At 40.4% G+C, this 18,117-nt stretch overlaps 1 protein-coding gene across 1 annotated transcript; it reads right to left on the reverse strand.

The window, feature by feature from the left end:
• Positions 1–4,398: 4,398 nt before the first annotated feature.
• LOC144513175 (galactosylgalactosylxylosylprotein 3-beta-glucuronosyltransferase 1) lies at positions 4,399–16,629 on the reverse strand. The gene is made up of 4 exons (XM_078244168.1): positions 16,518–16,629; positions 11,953–12,464; positions 7,087–7,383; positions 4,399–4,485 (listed from the first exon to the last, which is right to left on the reverse strand). Exons 1-4 carry the CDS (start codon positions 16,627–16,629, stop codon positions 4,399–4,401), a joined length of 1,008 nt encoding a protein of 335 aa, XP_078100294.1.
• Positions 16,630–18,117: the final 1,488 nt, after the last annotated feature.

The following is an 18,117-nucleotide window of genomic DNA, read 5'->3' on the forward strand; positions in this document are numbered from 1 at the left end:
TGTAACATAGACTGTAGCATTGTACGATATTGATAGGTAATCTAAATGTGTTGTCAGGTTTCCTGTGGTGCTGAAATCCTGGATCCATTTGCACCAGCTGTCCAGATGAGATCAAAGTTAGCCTAATGATCTATGGAAGTGAAATATTTAAGTGGAGATTTAGGTATTACTCAATTAAAACATTTGTCACCACATAATGTTGCATTGTAGCTAACTGAACAACCAAACATAATTAACACACATTTTTTAACATTAAAAAGTAACATTAGCTCAATGTAGGACCTGTTTAAAGCATAAAATGGTATATGGTCGACATGTCCGACACTTTTGAAATGCTGTTAATTATTATGTAAACTGGGAAGATTTAACACACAATTTTACATGCAAAACTTTACACCAGTAATGTTATACTGTTTGCGTTGGTTAGCTTAGCATTATTGGATGTTTCCTACTTATTGTAAATGCATGAATGCTATTAACACTGAAACCCATATTTCTCCATGTATGTAATGTATATATAAATAAAACAAAGTCATACCTACAAAGGATTAGCACATGCTTTTGGCTCAGCTATCTTACTAGCTAGCTAGCTTTCGACAGCCTACTAAAGCCTACATATTGGCCTACTAAAGTCTTTACTAGCTAAGATGATCCTTTTGTTGTTAATGGTGCAACCAGATGTAGCTAGCTAGTAAATCACTATAGCTTGAAACCAGCTAGTTGTTACTAATAACTTATGGAGGACTGGACACCAGCTTTATAAAACCACTGGTGAATTCAGGAAAATATCCAGTGTCAGATGTTCTAAACATACATAGTCCTCCAACACACAGTGTAAAGACGTCCAGTGTACAGACACAATACTCCAGCACAGGTGAGGTTCTTCTCAGTTATTTATTTCTTGATTCGACTAACATCTTTCTCTGAGACAAAATTGCTGTGGCAAATAAACAACCTAAGAGTCACATGCATAAAATGTGAATCACATGAGGCTGGGGGATGACAGTGGAGATGAGGAAAAGAGAGGACTTATGTAAAGTGTATTGTGCCTTAGAGAAGCCCATCAGAGGGTAATGCTCATTAACTGACATTAAATACGGAATAAACTGCACTGCTAAAGTTGTTCTAGTAGACTAATTCTTTGTTAGTATTAGATATTGCTTGATACGTCATCTGTCTTTAAGGGTGAAGCCCTTTTGAGTTGTTCTGCTGCTTTAGGACACACAACAGAGAGTAACATCACATAATCTTATTCAACCAATCCAACCACATGCTGACCTGTACGCCACATCACGTTTGTTTGCCTGCATCTTGACAAGAACGACGTTCAGAAGATGAGAGCGGGAATTTAGTTTCAGTTCAGTTAAATTATATACAACATACTCAATTTCCAGAAACCCTGTAGTGTTCAAATTAAGTCTTTCACACACTAGTGTTTTTTCCATTTTGGATTCTTAATTTGTTTCAACGCTAAAAACATTTCAGGTGGATTCATTAACTTAGATTAAAAGCCGATAATGACCACTCAAGTAGAACTTCGATCAACAACAATGCTATAAAGAAAATAGTGTGTGTGTGTGTGCGCGCCTGTTGGTAACACTAACCTATTACTGATCTGTATGATAATCCATGTGTATACACTACACTGTGTGCATGCTTTTTTAGACAGCAGTTGGAAAATGCTGATTTAAGGGCAAACACTGCTATATGATTCAATTGCACATTTACACTTGAAATAAATACATAAATAAATATATAAAAATTGATTTTTAATAAATAATGGGAGGCAAGTGGAAGAATAGAGCAAATCCTAAATAGTCTGTGATCTCCATGGAAGACCCCTGTGCAGTGTAATATCATGCAGTCAATTAAAACAGCCAGTGTGATGAGAGATACAATACAGCCATTTTCTGAATGTGTATCTTATCATATTCCAAGAAATATGTAATAAGATGTTTTCCCTGGCTGATGAGCCCGAGAGGCTGGAACATCTTTGTAAGTTTTCATACTGCAGTAGTGCATTTTGGGTTGTGTGTGTTGAAAGGGAGGGTTTGCACAGAGATAATCTGGCTTCAGTACAGAGGCTCAGTGTTTGAATTGTCTCCAGCTACTTCTGCCGGGCAATGTTAGATAAGAATCACTGCTGTGTATTGCACTAGACGGATGATTTATCAAGTTGAAGAAAGATTCTATTATGCGAGGTGTAGAATAACTTTGTTACAGTGTTCAGCCGGACAGCGTCATAGTTGCTGATGTCTATCGTTGGAGGTGTGATGACTCCCTTCTGTGATCTAGTTAATATACAACAGATGGATACTGATACTAAAATAAACCATGATAGAGCAATTAACAATACTGGTGATGGTGTGCCAACGTTGCTACCAAATCATTAGCAAAAATAAGATTTCTTTTTTGTTGTGCTTTTCTTTAGCCTGCTGTCAATTTAGAGTAACATGTATTCTCTCATTTCATACGTATAAAAAAAAAAAATATTTTTGGGGCCATGAATAATTTATCTGAATCTACCCTTCATAACTTACACCAGCTGTTCGAAGGTGAGCTGCAGTAAAAGTCAGCAGATGTAGCCTGAGCATCTAAACTTTTATTTTGGGGAATTCTGTCTCCTTCACGTCACAGTAAAGAGTTTTTTGGAGAGGGACTGACAAGCCCAGTAAAAACATATTCTCAGGCTTTGATGCTGTTTTATCCTGCTCTTTTTTGTACTTGCACACAGCAGACCCTTGTTAACCAGTGGCTCGTGGACACATCATGCATAGACAATGGGGAAATATTTGCTCTCTAAAGTGACACACTTTTCCCCCCACAATGTCAGTTAGGTCAGCATTCACTCATTCATTCATTCTACCGTATAGCTGATTTGAATTTATTGGCTATGCGTTATGAATGTGTCACAAACCGGTGTTTCTATTATCAAATTAAATTGATGATGTGCTATTACTCTTTCCATGTGTTGAACCTAGAGTGAACCTGTGCCTTGTTGTGTGTCATGAGGAATTCACCAGGGGGAAAAGAGAAGAGACTTTGTTGTTGTTGGGTTTTTTTTTTTTTTTTTACATATAAATACAGTAATTACAATGCTTTTGTCCAAATTTGTCAACAATCCTCTGATTGTTCTCATGTTGAATTACTATTTACACATCTTGCCACAAAGGAACATCATTTTGTATTATCATTTGTGTATTTCTTAAGTGCTAAAAAGTGTTTTTCATGTTTACTTGTACCTTTCAGCTCCCAAGCACAACAAGGGGTACATTTCAACCAGCAGTGTACAAGGGTGGCTAAAATGTATGAGTTATAATGACACCATAAAACGAACAATGACAACCCAAGAGTAAATGTAGGTAAGAGTCAGTAGTATTGAACTAGCAAGTCACGTGCTCGTGAGAAAACCGATTAAATTAAATTAAAACAAACATATCGTTATCAAAAGAGCATTCCTTCCCTTGCTACAGTACGTTTGCTCTAAAGGAAAGTCCACACAGACATATTTGTCCTTGGAGTCATGTTTTTATCTAGGCTGATGATGTAGTCCGTGTCCTTAAATCCATGAGGAATTTCTCTCTCGAACCATGTGCAGATCCAGACAATGTGTGTTATATTTCCTCAGTTTTTTTGAGGTGAAGGATATCCTTTAACCTGCTTGTTTAGTTGACTCCGCTGCCTGTATGCTTGTCATAATTGTGCTGTCTCTTTTGTTAAGTTCTCCTCAGCGGGCCGTTGTACCGTGAAGGTGCAGGTCACATCTATCCACGACAACCCTGCGAGGCGTCCTTTATTTCGACTCCTCTGCACTTCAGTCGTAGAACCTGACAAATACGGCTGCTCTCTTGTCTCTTACTAATCTGTGCTTTAATATGGTACATTTGTACTGTTTCAGTCCATATTTCAAAAATGTCAGATTCAGTCAAGAGGATTAAATCCCCCTTCAAAAGGCCCCTATTTCCTTTTTTTCCTGATGATTAAGAAATGAATTTTGCCGGTTCCACTTATCAAGAGACTCAGCCGTTTCCTTCCTCCACAGGTCCAAGGCCAAACACCTGCAATAGAAAGGATTAAGATATGCTGAGAAAGAGCGCTAAGCCTTAATTAAGTTAATTTAACCTGTTTATTTCATAGGTGACATTTTCTAATGGATAACAGCTGCTGTAATTGTGTCCTAACAGAAAGTACATTAGAAATAACACAGTAATACAGTACACTTTAATAGGAAATATTAAAAACACCAGTCTAAGTGAGACCAGGTGAAAATGATCATTCCATTTCCAATTCCCCTTCTGATGGTAATGTTGATGGATAAAACAGGGTTCAGCTCTGTAATAGAAGGTATTTCAAAAATATATAACACATTATTATTTACCGTGGTCTGAGGGGACATGGTCAAATCTCCACATTGGGGTCTGTGAATCCTTTTTTCCCCTCGTTTACAAGGACAGGTTTCTCTGTTCTCGTGTGCCAAACAAGTATCTGGTGAAAAAAATAAAAACAGGAACATTAGTGACATGCTGTTCCCTTAATGCACTTATTTAGTCTACTCTCCTTTTCAGCTCCCACTCTGCCTCATGTTCTTCAAAACAGTCAATTCTGGTTCGAGCTCCAACGGTACATACACCACCACAGGGCCTGTCAGTGTGTTAAGAGCTACTTGAGCGTGAACCCTGCATTAGAAGGGAGTAAAAGGGGACCAAATATAACATAGCCCTCTCAGCGTGGCCTGTGGTAAGTCCTCTCCTGCCCATAAGATAATAGCTACCTTCAAATGACAGCCAACTGAAGACCTTGCGTCACAGTATGAGTTTTAGCCTTTGCAGTAGCACTATAGTTCTTTGCACAGGTATACTATTGTGCCACCAAGCCTTCAGACTGGGTTCATTTGGCCCCAGAGACTGGACAAACATCCAGGGAAAGGATGGCAGGCAGAACAGGGGAGGGGGAGGGGGAAGTGTCAAGCTCATTTTCCCTGCTCTTCTCTGCGTTGGAACCCTCCTTCCTTTCATCTCACAGTGGCGGCAGCCATGAATTATGCATAGGGCGTGTATGAGATGTGCCAGGAGCCCACTCCCACTTTGCTCAGGTGTAGGGGGAGGTTAATAGTCATGCTTGCATCTGAAGTGGTAGATCATAAGTAAGAGAGATGCCCATGCACGGCTTCCCATTTCTTTCTTCCTCTTTCCCTCCTGCCCTTCTGTCCGTCCCTGTGCTCATCTGTAATCAGTGTGACGTCCCTACCTCCCCGTTCCTCCCATCTTCAATTCCGCTCTCTCGGCCGTTCCCTGAATCCCTTCTTTTCATTTACCCCTCTGAATGGCTGGGAGAGAGCAGGAGAAAAAGCTGGCTGAAAGGGTCTCTCTCTCCCTTCCTTTCCTCTCTCTCTCTTTGTGTGTAGGTACTGTATGTGTGTGTGTGTGTGTGTGTGTGTGTGTGTGTGTGTGTGTGTGTGTGTGTGTGTGCGCGTGTGTGTGTAAGGGTGATTGTAGTGTGGATTGCCATAGCTAAAGCCCTCTAGCTGACTCCTCTTTGCCCAGAGAGAGGCCTATGAGACCCAGACCAAGAGCTGTGTGTTTGTGTGTGTGTGTGTGTGTGTGTGTGTGTGTGTGTGTGTGTGTGTGTGTGTGTGTGTGTGTGTGTGTGTGTGAAAGAGTACTTGTGAGCAGTGTAAGAAACATAATCAATGATATCCAACTTTTCAGCAACAACTTTAATTTACTTTCTGACAATCAGAAAGTCATCATGTTTTCATGGGATTTTTGTTGTTTACTTATTTTATTAGACATGGTAAACTTACAAAATACAATGGACTATTAACGATTGAACCAACTTGCTGCCCAACTTGTTTGGCTTGTGACCTATTACGAAAAGCAGTGTGTAGTTGGGGCTCCTTGTAATGTTTCAGATGACATGAGACAAAACCTCTCAGATGGTTTGAGCTAAATAACAGTTTGAGGCCGAAAGAAATCAAATTTTCCAATATTTCACAAAAACAGTCAATATTAGAGAAAAGCCCAGTAACCGAAAACAAAAGTTGTGTATCCAGATTTTGTTTTAACTTTGTTTCTACTTTCCTACACCAATAGAGCTCAACAGTGACCGCCCACTTTTTTACGGCTCTGACTCCGGAAGTGTTTTTCCCATTCAATTGTTTCATTGACGTTTTGAAAATTGCTTTTATATAGAGTTTTAAGTCTGTAACCAAGCCAACCAGCTACAAGATGAATAGTGAGCATAACACATTTGATTCGGCGCAAAAAATCATTTTGAAAACGGCAAAAAACGCAAAGGTACAAGACCATGTACAGAAACTATCATAGACTTCAATGGTAAAAGCTCACTCTAGCCGTTTTGCGGGTAAGATAAACGTTTCTATGGTAACAGCGAGTTGGACCAGTCAGAGATGTTGCTGTTACGCTTAGGATTGTGGGTAGTGTAGTTTTTCTCCATAAGATCGCGGATAAAACGGATTGATCGCAGATTGATTTCATATGGACTTCTAGTTTCTACAGGAGCAGAAACCTTCGTTTCACAACAGCGTAGCTCGGGGTCAGTCTACCTCGGATGGTTTAGACATTATGACTGATATTCTAAATCCTTATGGAGAAAATCAATGGAATTTTTACTTCCGGAGTCAGCTGTGGGCGGGACTGTTGAGGTCTATAAAACCTCACCCCACCCACTAGACTTATCTTGTGACCCTTCGGACGGACCTTACCCCTAGGTTGGGAACCACTAGATTAAGACCTGACAAAATGCAGATTACACACTGATGGATCAGTATTATTATAATGCAGGATGACTATAAGGTTCTTAAGATAGTACATTCTGCTGATAGTTTGACTTGAGTAGGATTTGAATGCAGGACGTTAACTAATAATGGAGTACTTTTTCATTGATTAATTGGTACTTTTATTTAGGTAGAGGATCTGAATACGTTTTGCACCGCTGTCTACAGCAGGTATGATTCCTTCAAAAACTGTTTTTACCATCTTCACAAACAGTTTAGCAAATACCTTAACTACTAACGGCTTAAGTCAAGCTGCTTAAAAGCTGAAAACATTGAAAGAAGGGGATTACCTTAGTGCAATTGGCTGCTTTAGGCTCCAGGTCGTTGAGTGTGACAAGTTCCCGGAGCAAACTACTCTCCTGGTAGCCTCCTTTCACCCCGCGAAGCTTAAAGTATGCTTGTGGCTTGAAGAGAATGAGCCTTAGGTTGATGGCAAAGCCAGCCATGTCGATGGCAAAGGGACGATGGGGGTCGAACACTGTCTTCCAGCCATAGACCTTTCCAGCTGCATTTACCTTGGGGGACTCGTATCGCAAGCCGCCCACAAAGGCCACAGGCCACACTGAAACTTTCCGAGTTGATCTCATCTAGCGAGGGGAGAGTCCAGAAGAGAAATGGAGAAAGAGAAGAGAGCCAGTTAGTCATCTGAGAAAGCGTACATGACAATGAGACACAGTATTTGACCATTAGCTGCCAGCTAACAGCAGAGCGTGGACGGAGGGTTTTTAGAGCTGCTGCTATTATTCATTCTGAAAGACATTGAATATTGACCAAGCCATTGTGCCATGTGCAGCTGACACACTGTTAGATGAAGGCAGGTCACACACATTGTTCAGCAGCTGCCCTACAATGAGATAATTAGACACAACCATCTTTAAAGGGAGTGCAGTGCCAAGAGGGTTTGAAGGAGCCAAGCCATTAGAGCAAGTGGCTCTAGTTGCTGATTGGCTGAGGAGATTCTTTAAGGTAGAGCACCGCTATCCTCTTTCTTTTTTTTGTCCTTTAATCTTCCAGCATCAAACGATCTTGCCGCCCTTTCCTTTGTCTGCCTCTCAGTTAGTCTTTGCCATTCTGGGAAGAGCTGCTGCAGTCATAAAAGGTATTTTTTACAATGAGGGAAGAGGAAACAGCAGAGTTAATCATACTCAATGCAGCAGAAATAATGATGCTCGTGCCTCTCTGGGGGACGGTCCATTTAAAAATAAAGGTGCAAGTGCATACTGTTTGTGGTATGTGTGTATTGTATAAAATATAATACAGTGCTTGCATACATATAAGAGAATGCATATAGAAAATGTCCATATGTAAGCTTGTTTGCACATGTGTATTTTTTAAAGTGTGCATTGTACATTCAAAATATGTTTGTGCAAATCACAAGCAAATAACATTTAGCATATGAGCTGCTGTGTCAATCGATGGGCTGCTGCTGTGTGGTCAGTTCAGGGGATCAGAGAGCAGTGTGAACAGCATGAAGTGGGCTGGAGGATTATGGGAATCTGTGGATTTGAGCCTTAGGGGGAAAACTATACCAGGCACCCAGATAAGATTTGGCAGGGTGTTGGATCTTAATGAGGTCTGGGTGTTAATGGTGGAAGAGAGATCAGAGAGATGCAAGTGCTTTCTCCGCAATGCTTATGCTGTTTTTGTTGGTTGCTGAGGAGCTCCACTACTGTACGTACCGTCTTCAAGGTTGTCCTGCCAGTTTCTTTGTAGCCAGGCCACAACTGAATCCAGCCACCAACCGATTTTGCCCAAACATACACCTGCCTGCTTCCCTCGTAGATAAACGGTACAACTTATATCAAAACAAAGAATAAATCAGGCTCTTTGCAGGCAAAGTCAGGAGAGTCGTCACTTTACCATCAATGCTGAAAACGTGAAAAAGTGTATTCCGCCTGCTGCCTCTGGTGGAAATATCAACCAGAGCAAAACACACAAACACAAAACCATCTTCTGCTAGCAAACCAATCAAGTGAAAATGCAACAACGTTGCTCATTGTTTCTTTTGTAATTGAATGCCTGCATCTGTATTCAAGCTATTTTTCTTGCTCCACTTAGAAGGAGGCCTTCAGAGACAAGGTAGCTGTGTTTCAGAGAAGAAATACAAAGAAAAGAAATCCCAAATTCTCACAGAGAAGAGAAGGCAGGCATCCAGGTACATTATTCAGTCATTTAGGGTGCAAGAAAGGTCTATGCGTGAGGAAGAAACAAAACAGAATTGTCATCCATTGCTGCCTTGTAAGTCTTTGTCCAAACAATAGAAAATGTCAATAGTAATTTAGATGTAAGGATTCTGATTACATTTCCATTTATTTAGTAGTGCCCGAGATAGAATTATTATTATTCTGCAAACTTATTGCATTTTTTAAGGGCTAAAGGTGCGTGAAAAGGTGTGAACATTTGCACACGCATCAGAACCGGTGAAAAATATGATATTTTGGCACGATAGCGCACCCTACAAAATTTAAAAGAAGTAGCCCTTGCAGGATGTTTCACCTACATGTATGTATGAAAATTGGTAGGCATATGTATAATGTTCAGACAAAAAAAGCCACAGGAAGTCTGACATTTTGAATTTACTGTGCATTTTATGGACCTTTTTGACCATTTACATGGATTGGTATTTAACAAACTCCTTCTCCAGATTTAATCCGATTGACTTCACTGTACATTGTCCAATCTGCCACAAACTTCACATGCATGACAGGAGTCCAGGACTGATGACATCTACATACCAATATTCACTTATTGTCATAGTGCCACCTACTGGCAACAGGAAGTCAGCCTTATGTGAAAAACATCTGATTTACATGACATTTACATTGTGGGTGGCTACACTTGATATTGAGCAACATAAAATGTGTATCATGCTGCACCCTATACTTTCATAACTGCCCCCTTTCATAACTAATGAACCGTTCAACGTAGACTCTTGTGTGAGGCATCATTCCACTCAGCAGAAAGTTCCTTTTTCATTTGTGACAGTTTGCCCCTTCCCTATACTTATATAACCTGACTCCGCCAGATGGATTGCTTCGCATTTGCTCGGCATATCCATCTGGGAACTCTCCGTTGGAGAACTTTTGGGAAGGGGCGAAAATACTGGTTAGCTGATTGGATAAACCATCTGTCTATCACCCCTTGGTGATAGACAGATCATCAAATCAACCAATCAGATCAACGGTATATCAAATTCTTGCCGAAACCAGTCGGGAGAAGAGCAAAAACATCTTTTCCTCCGAGAAAAGCCTCCAGTGCCATTTTTTGCTCTTCTTTCAATGAAGGAATACTTTCTAATTCGGATAAAACTTGCGCGATAGCTAGGCTCATCTCATCCATGGAAGCCGCCATGTTGTTTAGACTGAACAGTCGCTTCTCGTTGCGTCACACCTAAACCCGCCTCAAAACCAACACTGATTGGTCGGTCGTTTGGCGAACAGCTCCAGATTTTCTCTGTCTTAAGATGCCAGACTGATCTGCGAGTGGAAAACTGGAGCTCGCGAGATCAGGACGATCTCACGAGGCTAATACTTATATGCCCCTTCCATAAACCATTTATTGTAGACACTTAGGGACACAGGAAGTGGTAAATATTTTGCAACATATCATTTCCAATGCCGCACACTCCACACAGGCAATACAGTCTAACTTGTGTGAGAACTCCTGTGGAACTGCCCCTGAGTCTACACTACATGGTGACATCAAACATGAGTCTGTTGTTACTGAAAGTTAATGTACCTTAGATGAAAGTAATGCATTCTCTCAGAAAACCGCTTTTGTACCCTACCTCTCTTCATTACTGTCAACCTCAGTATCATCTGTTTTACCGATTTTCATTTTTTGATATTTTCATTTAGGTTTGTAATTACTTTTAACTTCTTTAAATTTTTCTTAAAAGTGGAGCAGAAAATGTACTCTAATTGCTCAAAATCAAAGCATTAGCCCACTTTTGATTAACTTGGGGAAAATGATGACTCTATTTCTTCCACATGGAGCGCAGTGCGCATCAATCTTTATAACCGAATTTTGACTATACAGTAGTGTCAGCAAACTATTCTGTAGTTGCAGTCAATTCTCTGCCTTCTGTCTATCTGGCTGTCACGTCTCTTTTTCGTTTTCTTTTTCTCCCTCTCCGCTCCTCTCTTTCTTTCCCCCTCAGGGCCGTTACTTTGGCCCATAAATAGGCCCGTTGGAGTTGATGGAGGGCCTCAGAGGGAGACGGAGCACTTCTGCTGATTCCCAGAGAAAGGTAATGACAGGCCCCGTCAATACCCGGCACTCCATTTACTACGGACCCCGTCTGCACTGCTAACTAGACTTGAGGCTAATACTCATAGGACCTAGACCCTGTCCGCTCAGGTAATTCAACTGATGTCGTGATGGATGGCCTGAGATGTACTGATTACATGCCCAAACTTCTCTCCACAAGCTCCAGATCCCTGACTGTGCTTGTTAAGATAAGAAAAAAAATGATTCAAGTTGCTGAGAATTTATGGTTCACCCCCCTTTACATAACATGTCACAGATGCCTACAGTATATGGCTGGGAAGTGCCATATCATATATTGTATGTGTATTTATTTTATATTAAATTAAAATAACAGGAATAGATCTACAAAAAAAATGCAATTTCAAAAGTAAAGATTTACATTTGTGTTTTTGCTGGGTTTGGTTTGGTTTCTGAAACTCAAGTGGACATCGGCGGTGCAACGTTTGAAAGGTGGATGGAACTTGATAATTTTCAATAGCCGTCAGTACCGAACAGGAAATTAGAATATAAATTAGCCTATATATATAGGCTTTAGAATCTAAAGTTCAGATAATAGGTTTTAGTTTACGCTTAAAGTTGGAAATACTTTAGAAATTGGGTTAAGGTTAGAGGTGACTGGGTTATGATAATCACTTCCATTTGTAATTGCAGTTACACTGGGATCTATAAGAACACAACTATGGTAAAGCTAATTCAGCTATGTGTACATGGGAGCCATAACTTGCTGTTGACATCCTGTCATCATAGCACTGTATATATATACAGTGCTATGATGACAGGATGTAACTGCAATTACAAATGGAAGTGATTATCAGAATATATATATATATATATATATATATATACATATATGCATGAAATGAACATGAGTGTATCCTAGCTCTGACCTCCTCAAACAGCTCCAGGCTGTATGTGTTGTCGTCGTCTGCAAAGTAGACGATTCCAGCTTGGCTGCTGTTGGCATTGAAGGTCTCCCTCAGCCACCGCAGGGCCAGATTCCTCTGCATGGTACCCCTGGGGATTCTGGGGTCCCGAGCCTCACCCCGCAGTTTATAGTTCCTGGGCGTCTCAACATTGAGATGGGTGAAGTTAAGCCCTGTTTCTCGGAGGAGCCGCGTGACAAGAGGCGTTCTCCTTTGGGAGTCCTCCACCAGGATCCAGTGCAGGTTGGGAACATGGAGAAAGGTGTTTGCCAGCCGTGTGAGCTCCGCCTTCTGCACCGGTCGACTGTATGTGGGGGTGATGATGTGGATGGTAGGCAGCACATCGGACCAGGGTGGAGGCCGTGTATACACATACTCTGTCCTCACCACCTCCACAATGTCCTTATCTGAGGCACAGTATTCCTTGGAGTCTTGCGCCTGGCCACCAGCCTCCCTCTTGCCCTCGACACCATCATCTGCAGATTTGGGGATAAGAACACATGTAAGGCATTAGCGCAACCTTGGGCTGCCCTTTGTATATTTGCCTCAGGTGACTACAACCCAATGGGGGTAAAGTGTACCTGAGAGCCGGTGGTGGCGAACTGCAAGCCTCTCTGGAATGATAAAGATCTCTTTTACTAGGTGGTGACAGGCTGCAAAAAGTGAAAGCAGGCACCGTGAGAGGATAACACAGCTGATGGACAGAGAGACAGTGCAAGGAAAGGGAGGGGAGAGATGAGCCTTGTTATTCCCCTGGCGTTGCCTTTGGACTTTTCTTTCGAAAGAAGAAATATGTCGGTATGTGGTTCCACTAGATATGTCCTCTTTTTATGTTCAGACTCCACCACGGGCTCCATCAGCCTCTGCCTGCCCCTTCATGTCCTTAACTTATTACTGCTGTTACTTTCCTGTAATAAACATGGAGTTATTTAGCTGAAATCAGTCCTAGTGTTCACATTTAATGTTATTATAAATCAATTTTGCCCCAGAGTTCCCTAAACATGACTGCAATTGCTATGATTAACTGTGGTGTAATTACTTGGTTGTTAGCATGGACAATCAAAAACAGGTAAAGACTCAACTGCCAAGATATTTTGGCTCATAAATGACCAGTGTTGGGAAGGATACTTTCAAAACGTATTCCGTTAGAGTACAGAATACATGCCCAAAAATGTAATTTGTAACGTATTCCGTTACGTTACTCAATCTGAGTAACGTATTCTGAATACTTGGATTACTTCCACATTGAATTGCATTTTATAAGTAGGCAGTGTTGGGGAGTAACGGAATACATGTACCGGCGTTACATATTCAGAATACAAATTATGAGTAACTGTATTCCGTTACAGTTAAAATTTAAATAGTTGGTATTTAGAATACTGTTACATTGTTGAAATCAATGGATTACATGACGATACTTCTCTGTTTCACAGGTTTATTCACTCTCGCAACTCCATGCATTTCCCAGAAGCCCCAATATGAAAACGAAAAAATTAGCTATTTGCGTGATCACTGCAAAACCCGTCTATGCGTTTCTATCTTGGCAATTCAAACAGCATTTCACATTAAAGAAAGAGAAGGGAGAATGAAATATAACTGTGCACTGCAGTGCAACTTCTGCTTGCCAGCAACCAACTTCCTTTCAGCGTCCAAATTACTCCACCTCCAACCTGAAGAGGCATCTTAAAGTAAGTTATTTTTAGCCAAGGGTAGTCGTCTGCTGTAGTTTTACTGGTCACCTCGCTATTTTATAGTTGACGTGCGACTTTACATTCTCCTACATGCTGATTTACTAGCCCCAGAGCCGTTGAAAGACTAGCCCCGTTTGACATGCTAGCTAACGTTAGCTAAAATTAGCTCATGGTAGCTTAGACTGCGGTTAGATTTTTGTAGTATGCAGTTCGGGACTACAAATACAAAAATCTATCTGCTTGTTTAGGTACACATTCAGCCAGTTGGAACAGAAGAACACACCAGAATAGGCCTGTTTAGTAAGCTGTATGTGATGGCCGCATTCCTACTTATAAAATGCAATTCAATGTGGCAGTAATCCAAGTATTCAGAATACGTTACTCAGATTGAGTAACGTAACGGAATACGTTACAAATTACATTTTTGGGCATGTATTCTGTACTCTGTAACGGAATACGTTTTGAAAGTATCCTTCCCAACACTGTAAGTAGGAATGCGGCCATCACATACAGCTTACTAAACAGGCCTATTCTGGTGTGTTCTTCTGTTCCAACTGGCTGAATGTGTACCTAAACAAGCAGATAGATTTTTGTATTTGTAGTCCCGAACTGCATACTACAAAAATCTAACCGCAGTCTAAGCTACCATGAGCTAACGTTAGCTAACATGTCAAACGGGGCTAGTCTTTCAACGGCTCTGGGGATAGTAAATCAGCATGTAGGAGAATGTAAAGTCGCACGTCAACTATAAAATAGCAAGGTGACCAGTAAAACTACAGCAGACGACACACTGGCTAAAAATAACTTACTTTCAGATGCTTCTTCAGGTTGGAGGGTGGTAGTTTGGACACTGAAAAGAAGTTGGTTGCTGGCAAGCAGAAGTTGCACTGCAGTGCACAGTTATATTTCATTCTCCCTTCTCTTTCTTTAATGTGAAATGCTGTTTGAATTTCCAAGATAGAAACGCATTCCTGCCCTGGCTCTGTTGTGCCGGTTCCGACTCCATCTTTACCTCTATCAGTGATCACGCAAATAGCTAATTTTTTCGTTTTCATATTGGGGCTTCTGGGAAATGCATGGAGTTGCGAGAGTGAATAAACCTGTGAAACAGAGAAGTATCGTCATGTAATCCATTGATTTCAACAATGTAACTGTATTCTAAATACCAACTATTTAAATTGTAACTGTAACGGAATACAGTTACTCATAATTTGTATTCTGAATATGTAACGCTGGTACATGTATTCCGTTACTCCCCAACACTGCCTAATGACTCAGTGTGTAAATGACACTGTAAATGACTCCATTGATTGAATGTGATTATTTGGTTATTTACTCAAATGTGCATGTTTACATTGGTAGCTATTACACTTTTAAGCACACTTTTTTTGGTTATCTGAATTCTGAATACAGTTAACACCAAACAGAAATTAAAAAGAAGAAGAAAAAAAATCACATTTTTCAGTATTACAGCTGGGATTAGTGAATTACCTTTTTTGGACATTTGACAGTTACTATACAGAATTAACAACATAAGCTCCCAACAGCTACAGTGCCTCAGTAGTGAATGTTGTGCTACTAACATGCTGCTTTCTTTTTTCTTTCTTCTTAAATAATGTCAATCTATTTTGAATGTGTAAGTGAGAAAAATGTGACCACTTACTCAAGACTTGCATTTAAACTGTGTTGAAACAGTCCGCTGAGACTCCAGAGGTAAAGGCTGTGATATTTTGTCCCTAATAGTTTGGCCATGATGGATAGAATATGATTATAGAATCATTAAGTTGGTTGTTCTTTTCATTGTGCCACAGCTAATGGCAATCTTTGTCATTGTTCTGCCTGAGCTCTAGTCACACCTCCAACATACGGAGGATATTTCTGCAGCACATAGATTAACACAATCTGCCGATGGCCAGATGTTCAACAAAGGCTGCCAGTGAGCGTGATGCCAAAAAGGCTCTAGCATCTCTTTTAAGAGAGCACAAAAAGAAGCCTGTGGGCAAAGCTGGGTCACATTTTATACTCCTTTGTGTCTTCACCGTATTTAATTGTCAACACATTTGTCATAAAATGTAGGAATGTGGTGAGAAAAATGTATTCGTAAACTTTTCTGGCATTTATTTTCTATGATTGTCAACTAATCATACACTTTTTAGCTGCGTATATAAACTGCAGAAACTATTTATTTATTATAATTTGTAGCTTCTGTTGACTCCAGACTGGCTTGGGTCATTTTTGTAAACTTGTTTTGTTTGGTAACCCCTGTTTGTGCATTCATGACATAGCTCTTTTGATTTGCTATGGCTCTAATTTGGGTTTGTTTACTCTGCAGCATACTTGACATTTTACACTGTTGGTTTGTGGTCTCTGGGGGATCATTGGGAGGCTCATTAGTGTGTGTTTTAATGACTCAAACTGGTGTGCAAACGTGATATTACACGTGGATACAAGATATCCCATGAAGCTAATTGAGCAGACATTTATTATTTCAAACTGCTGATTAAACAAACTGAAATTCATTTCCACTGAATGCTGATTAGACACAGCTAAAAAAATTATTATTTTCAACTGACAGACTAAATGTATGATATAAAAAATAACTCCTAGATGTATGAGAGAGTATATGTTATGGTAACTTCTCAGTTTTCATCATGCACTAAACAATACACAGTGATGAGGTTTACAATGACAGTGTAATTGAGCTCTGATGAAGCGGATGGTCATGGTTAGTGAGTGCCTCAAAATGAACAGCCTGTTGTATAAACCTGAAGTGCAGTGTTAGGTTCGAGGATCCACTTCAGGTTTGATATTGTCAGTGGAGTGCGGTGTACTGCATACCCTTGCGGATGGCGAGGAGTGGAGCTATAGCGCTTTGGTGCCAAACAGTGATGAGCAGAGTCCAGGGTAACACGATCAACACGATGGCAAGAATATCTCTTCTCTTCGGCATCTCCAGGATTGGTTATTTGGCTCGGCATTACCTGGAAAGAAAAGATGGAGGTATTACCATTCTGCATTTCATGTCAAATGGGATTTCAGGTCAAGTCCCTTTTGAGAACCTTGAAAATAATCCATGAAATGTCTGTGGTTGTGTTCATATTTACACATGACAAACATTTAGAGAAATAACCAACACCAAATTCAAGATTCAAACAAACACACAAGTTGCTGAATCTCAATAACGAATTGGAATGAGGAGGCACTAGAGGACACCCATATTCATGTGGACCAAAAGTGTAATTGACAGAAAAAGTGTAAAAGTGTACTCAAAGCTGTTTCTGCACCAGACACAGCGCCATTACAGTCTCACCAAAAGACTTTAACAGTGAGATGATAGAACAGGTGCTGTTTAACCTATGCAGAACATTGTAAGATGTTGAAAGAATAAAGGTTATAAAATAAAACCGTAACTATAAGTGTGTCCCAGCCAACAAAAGGAAGGTCAAAGCCACTGAATAAGCCATGGAGCAGAAGCTTGTGCTTTCTGCCAACCCTATGAGCTCATTGGTGCCATTACTGAGGACTGGGCAGTGACTACATGCCCACTGCTGAAACTATTCACCGGCCAAATGGCAGGAAACAATGTACCCAGAATGCTGGTTGACTGTTTGGGAAATGCGCCATTCCCTCTGAGTCCAGATCATTTGGTTCAACGTTGTATCCCTTTGAAAAGTATAATTACAGCATGGAAGACATTCACTGTAAATGAATAGAAATATCATCTACAAATTGATCTTTAAAATCAATTTAAAGTATCACACACCAAGGGTTGTAGTGAGGTGCTGATGGTGAAAGGAGACTTGGAGGTGAGAAAAAAGTGTTGCACACTCTGGCTCCATATGCATTTCTGTATTTAATTTCGATGACATTTCTGCAGTTGCAGTCATACTTTAATAAAAATGACAAGAGACACTATATTTCACACCATATATAGAGATTACAATTGTATATACAATGTTTAAATGTTACATAATTACATAGATATTGAAAAAAATCTCATAGATATGTAGCTAAAGTGAAACATCAGCTCTAGATGACACACAGTTGTACATTTCACTTTCTTCCGATGATCTCAGCTCTGTTGACAAACTAGTATTTGTATCAGCGATATTAATTGCTGGATGTCCAAACACTTTCTACAGCGAAGACTGAGATTCTCGTTGTTGGTCCTAAAAATCATAGACAAAAAATTTATTCACATCTGGATTCACTGTCTCTGAAATTGCTGCAATGCATTCTCATGAACGGGTTCGTAGGATATCGTATGAAAAGTTATGCACACTAAAACGTATGATATCATACGAAAACTAGGTGACCGTTGGCTGGTCACGTGACATCGGCTACAGAGCTCTGTGCTACAGAGGAGCAGTTGCTAGCTGTTTAAGCCGCTACAGAGCTTCGTGACGCGACTACATACCTCCGTCACAGCTCGTCTTAT

The sequence above is a fragment of the Sander vitreus genome, chromosome 3, assembly GCF_031162955.1.
Source record: "Sander vitreus isolate 19-12246 chromosome 3, sanVit1, whole genome shotgun sequence".
NCBI lineage: Eukaryota > Metazoa > Chordata > Actinopteri > Perciformes > Percidae > Sander > Sander vitreus.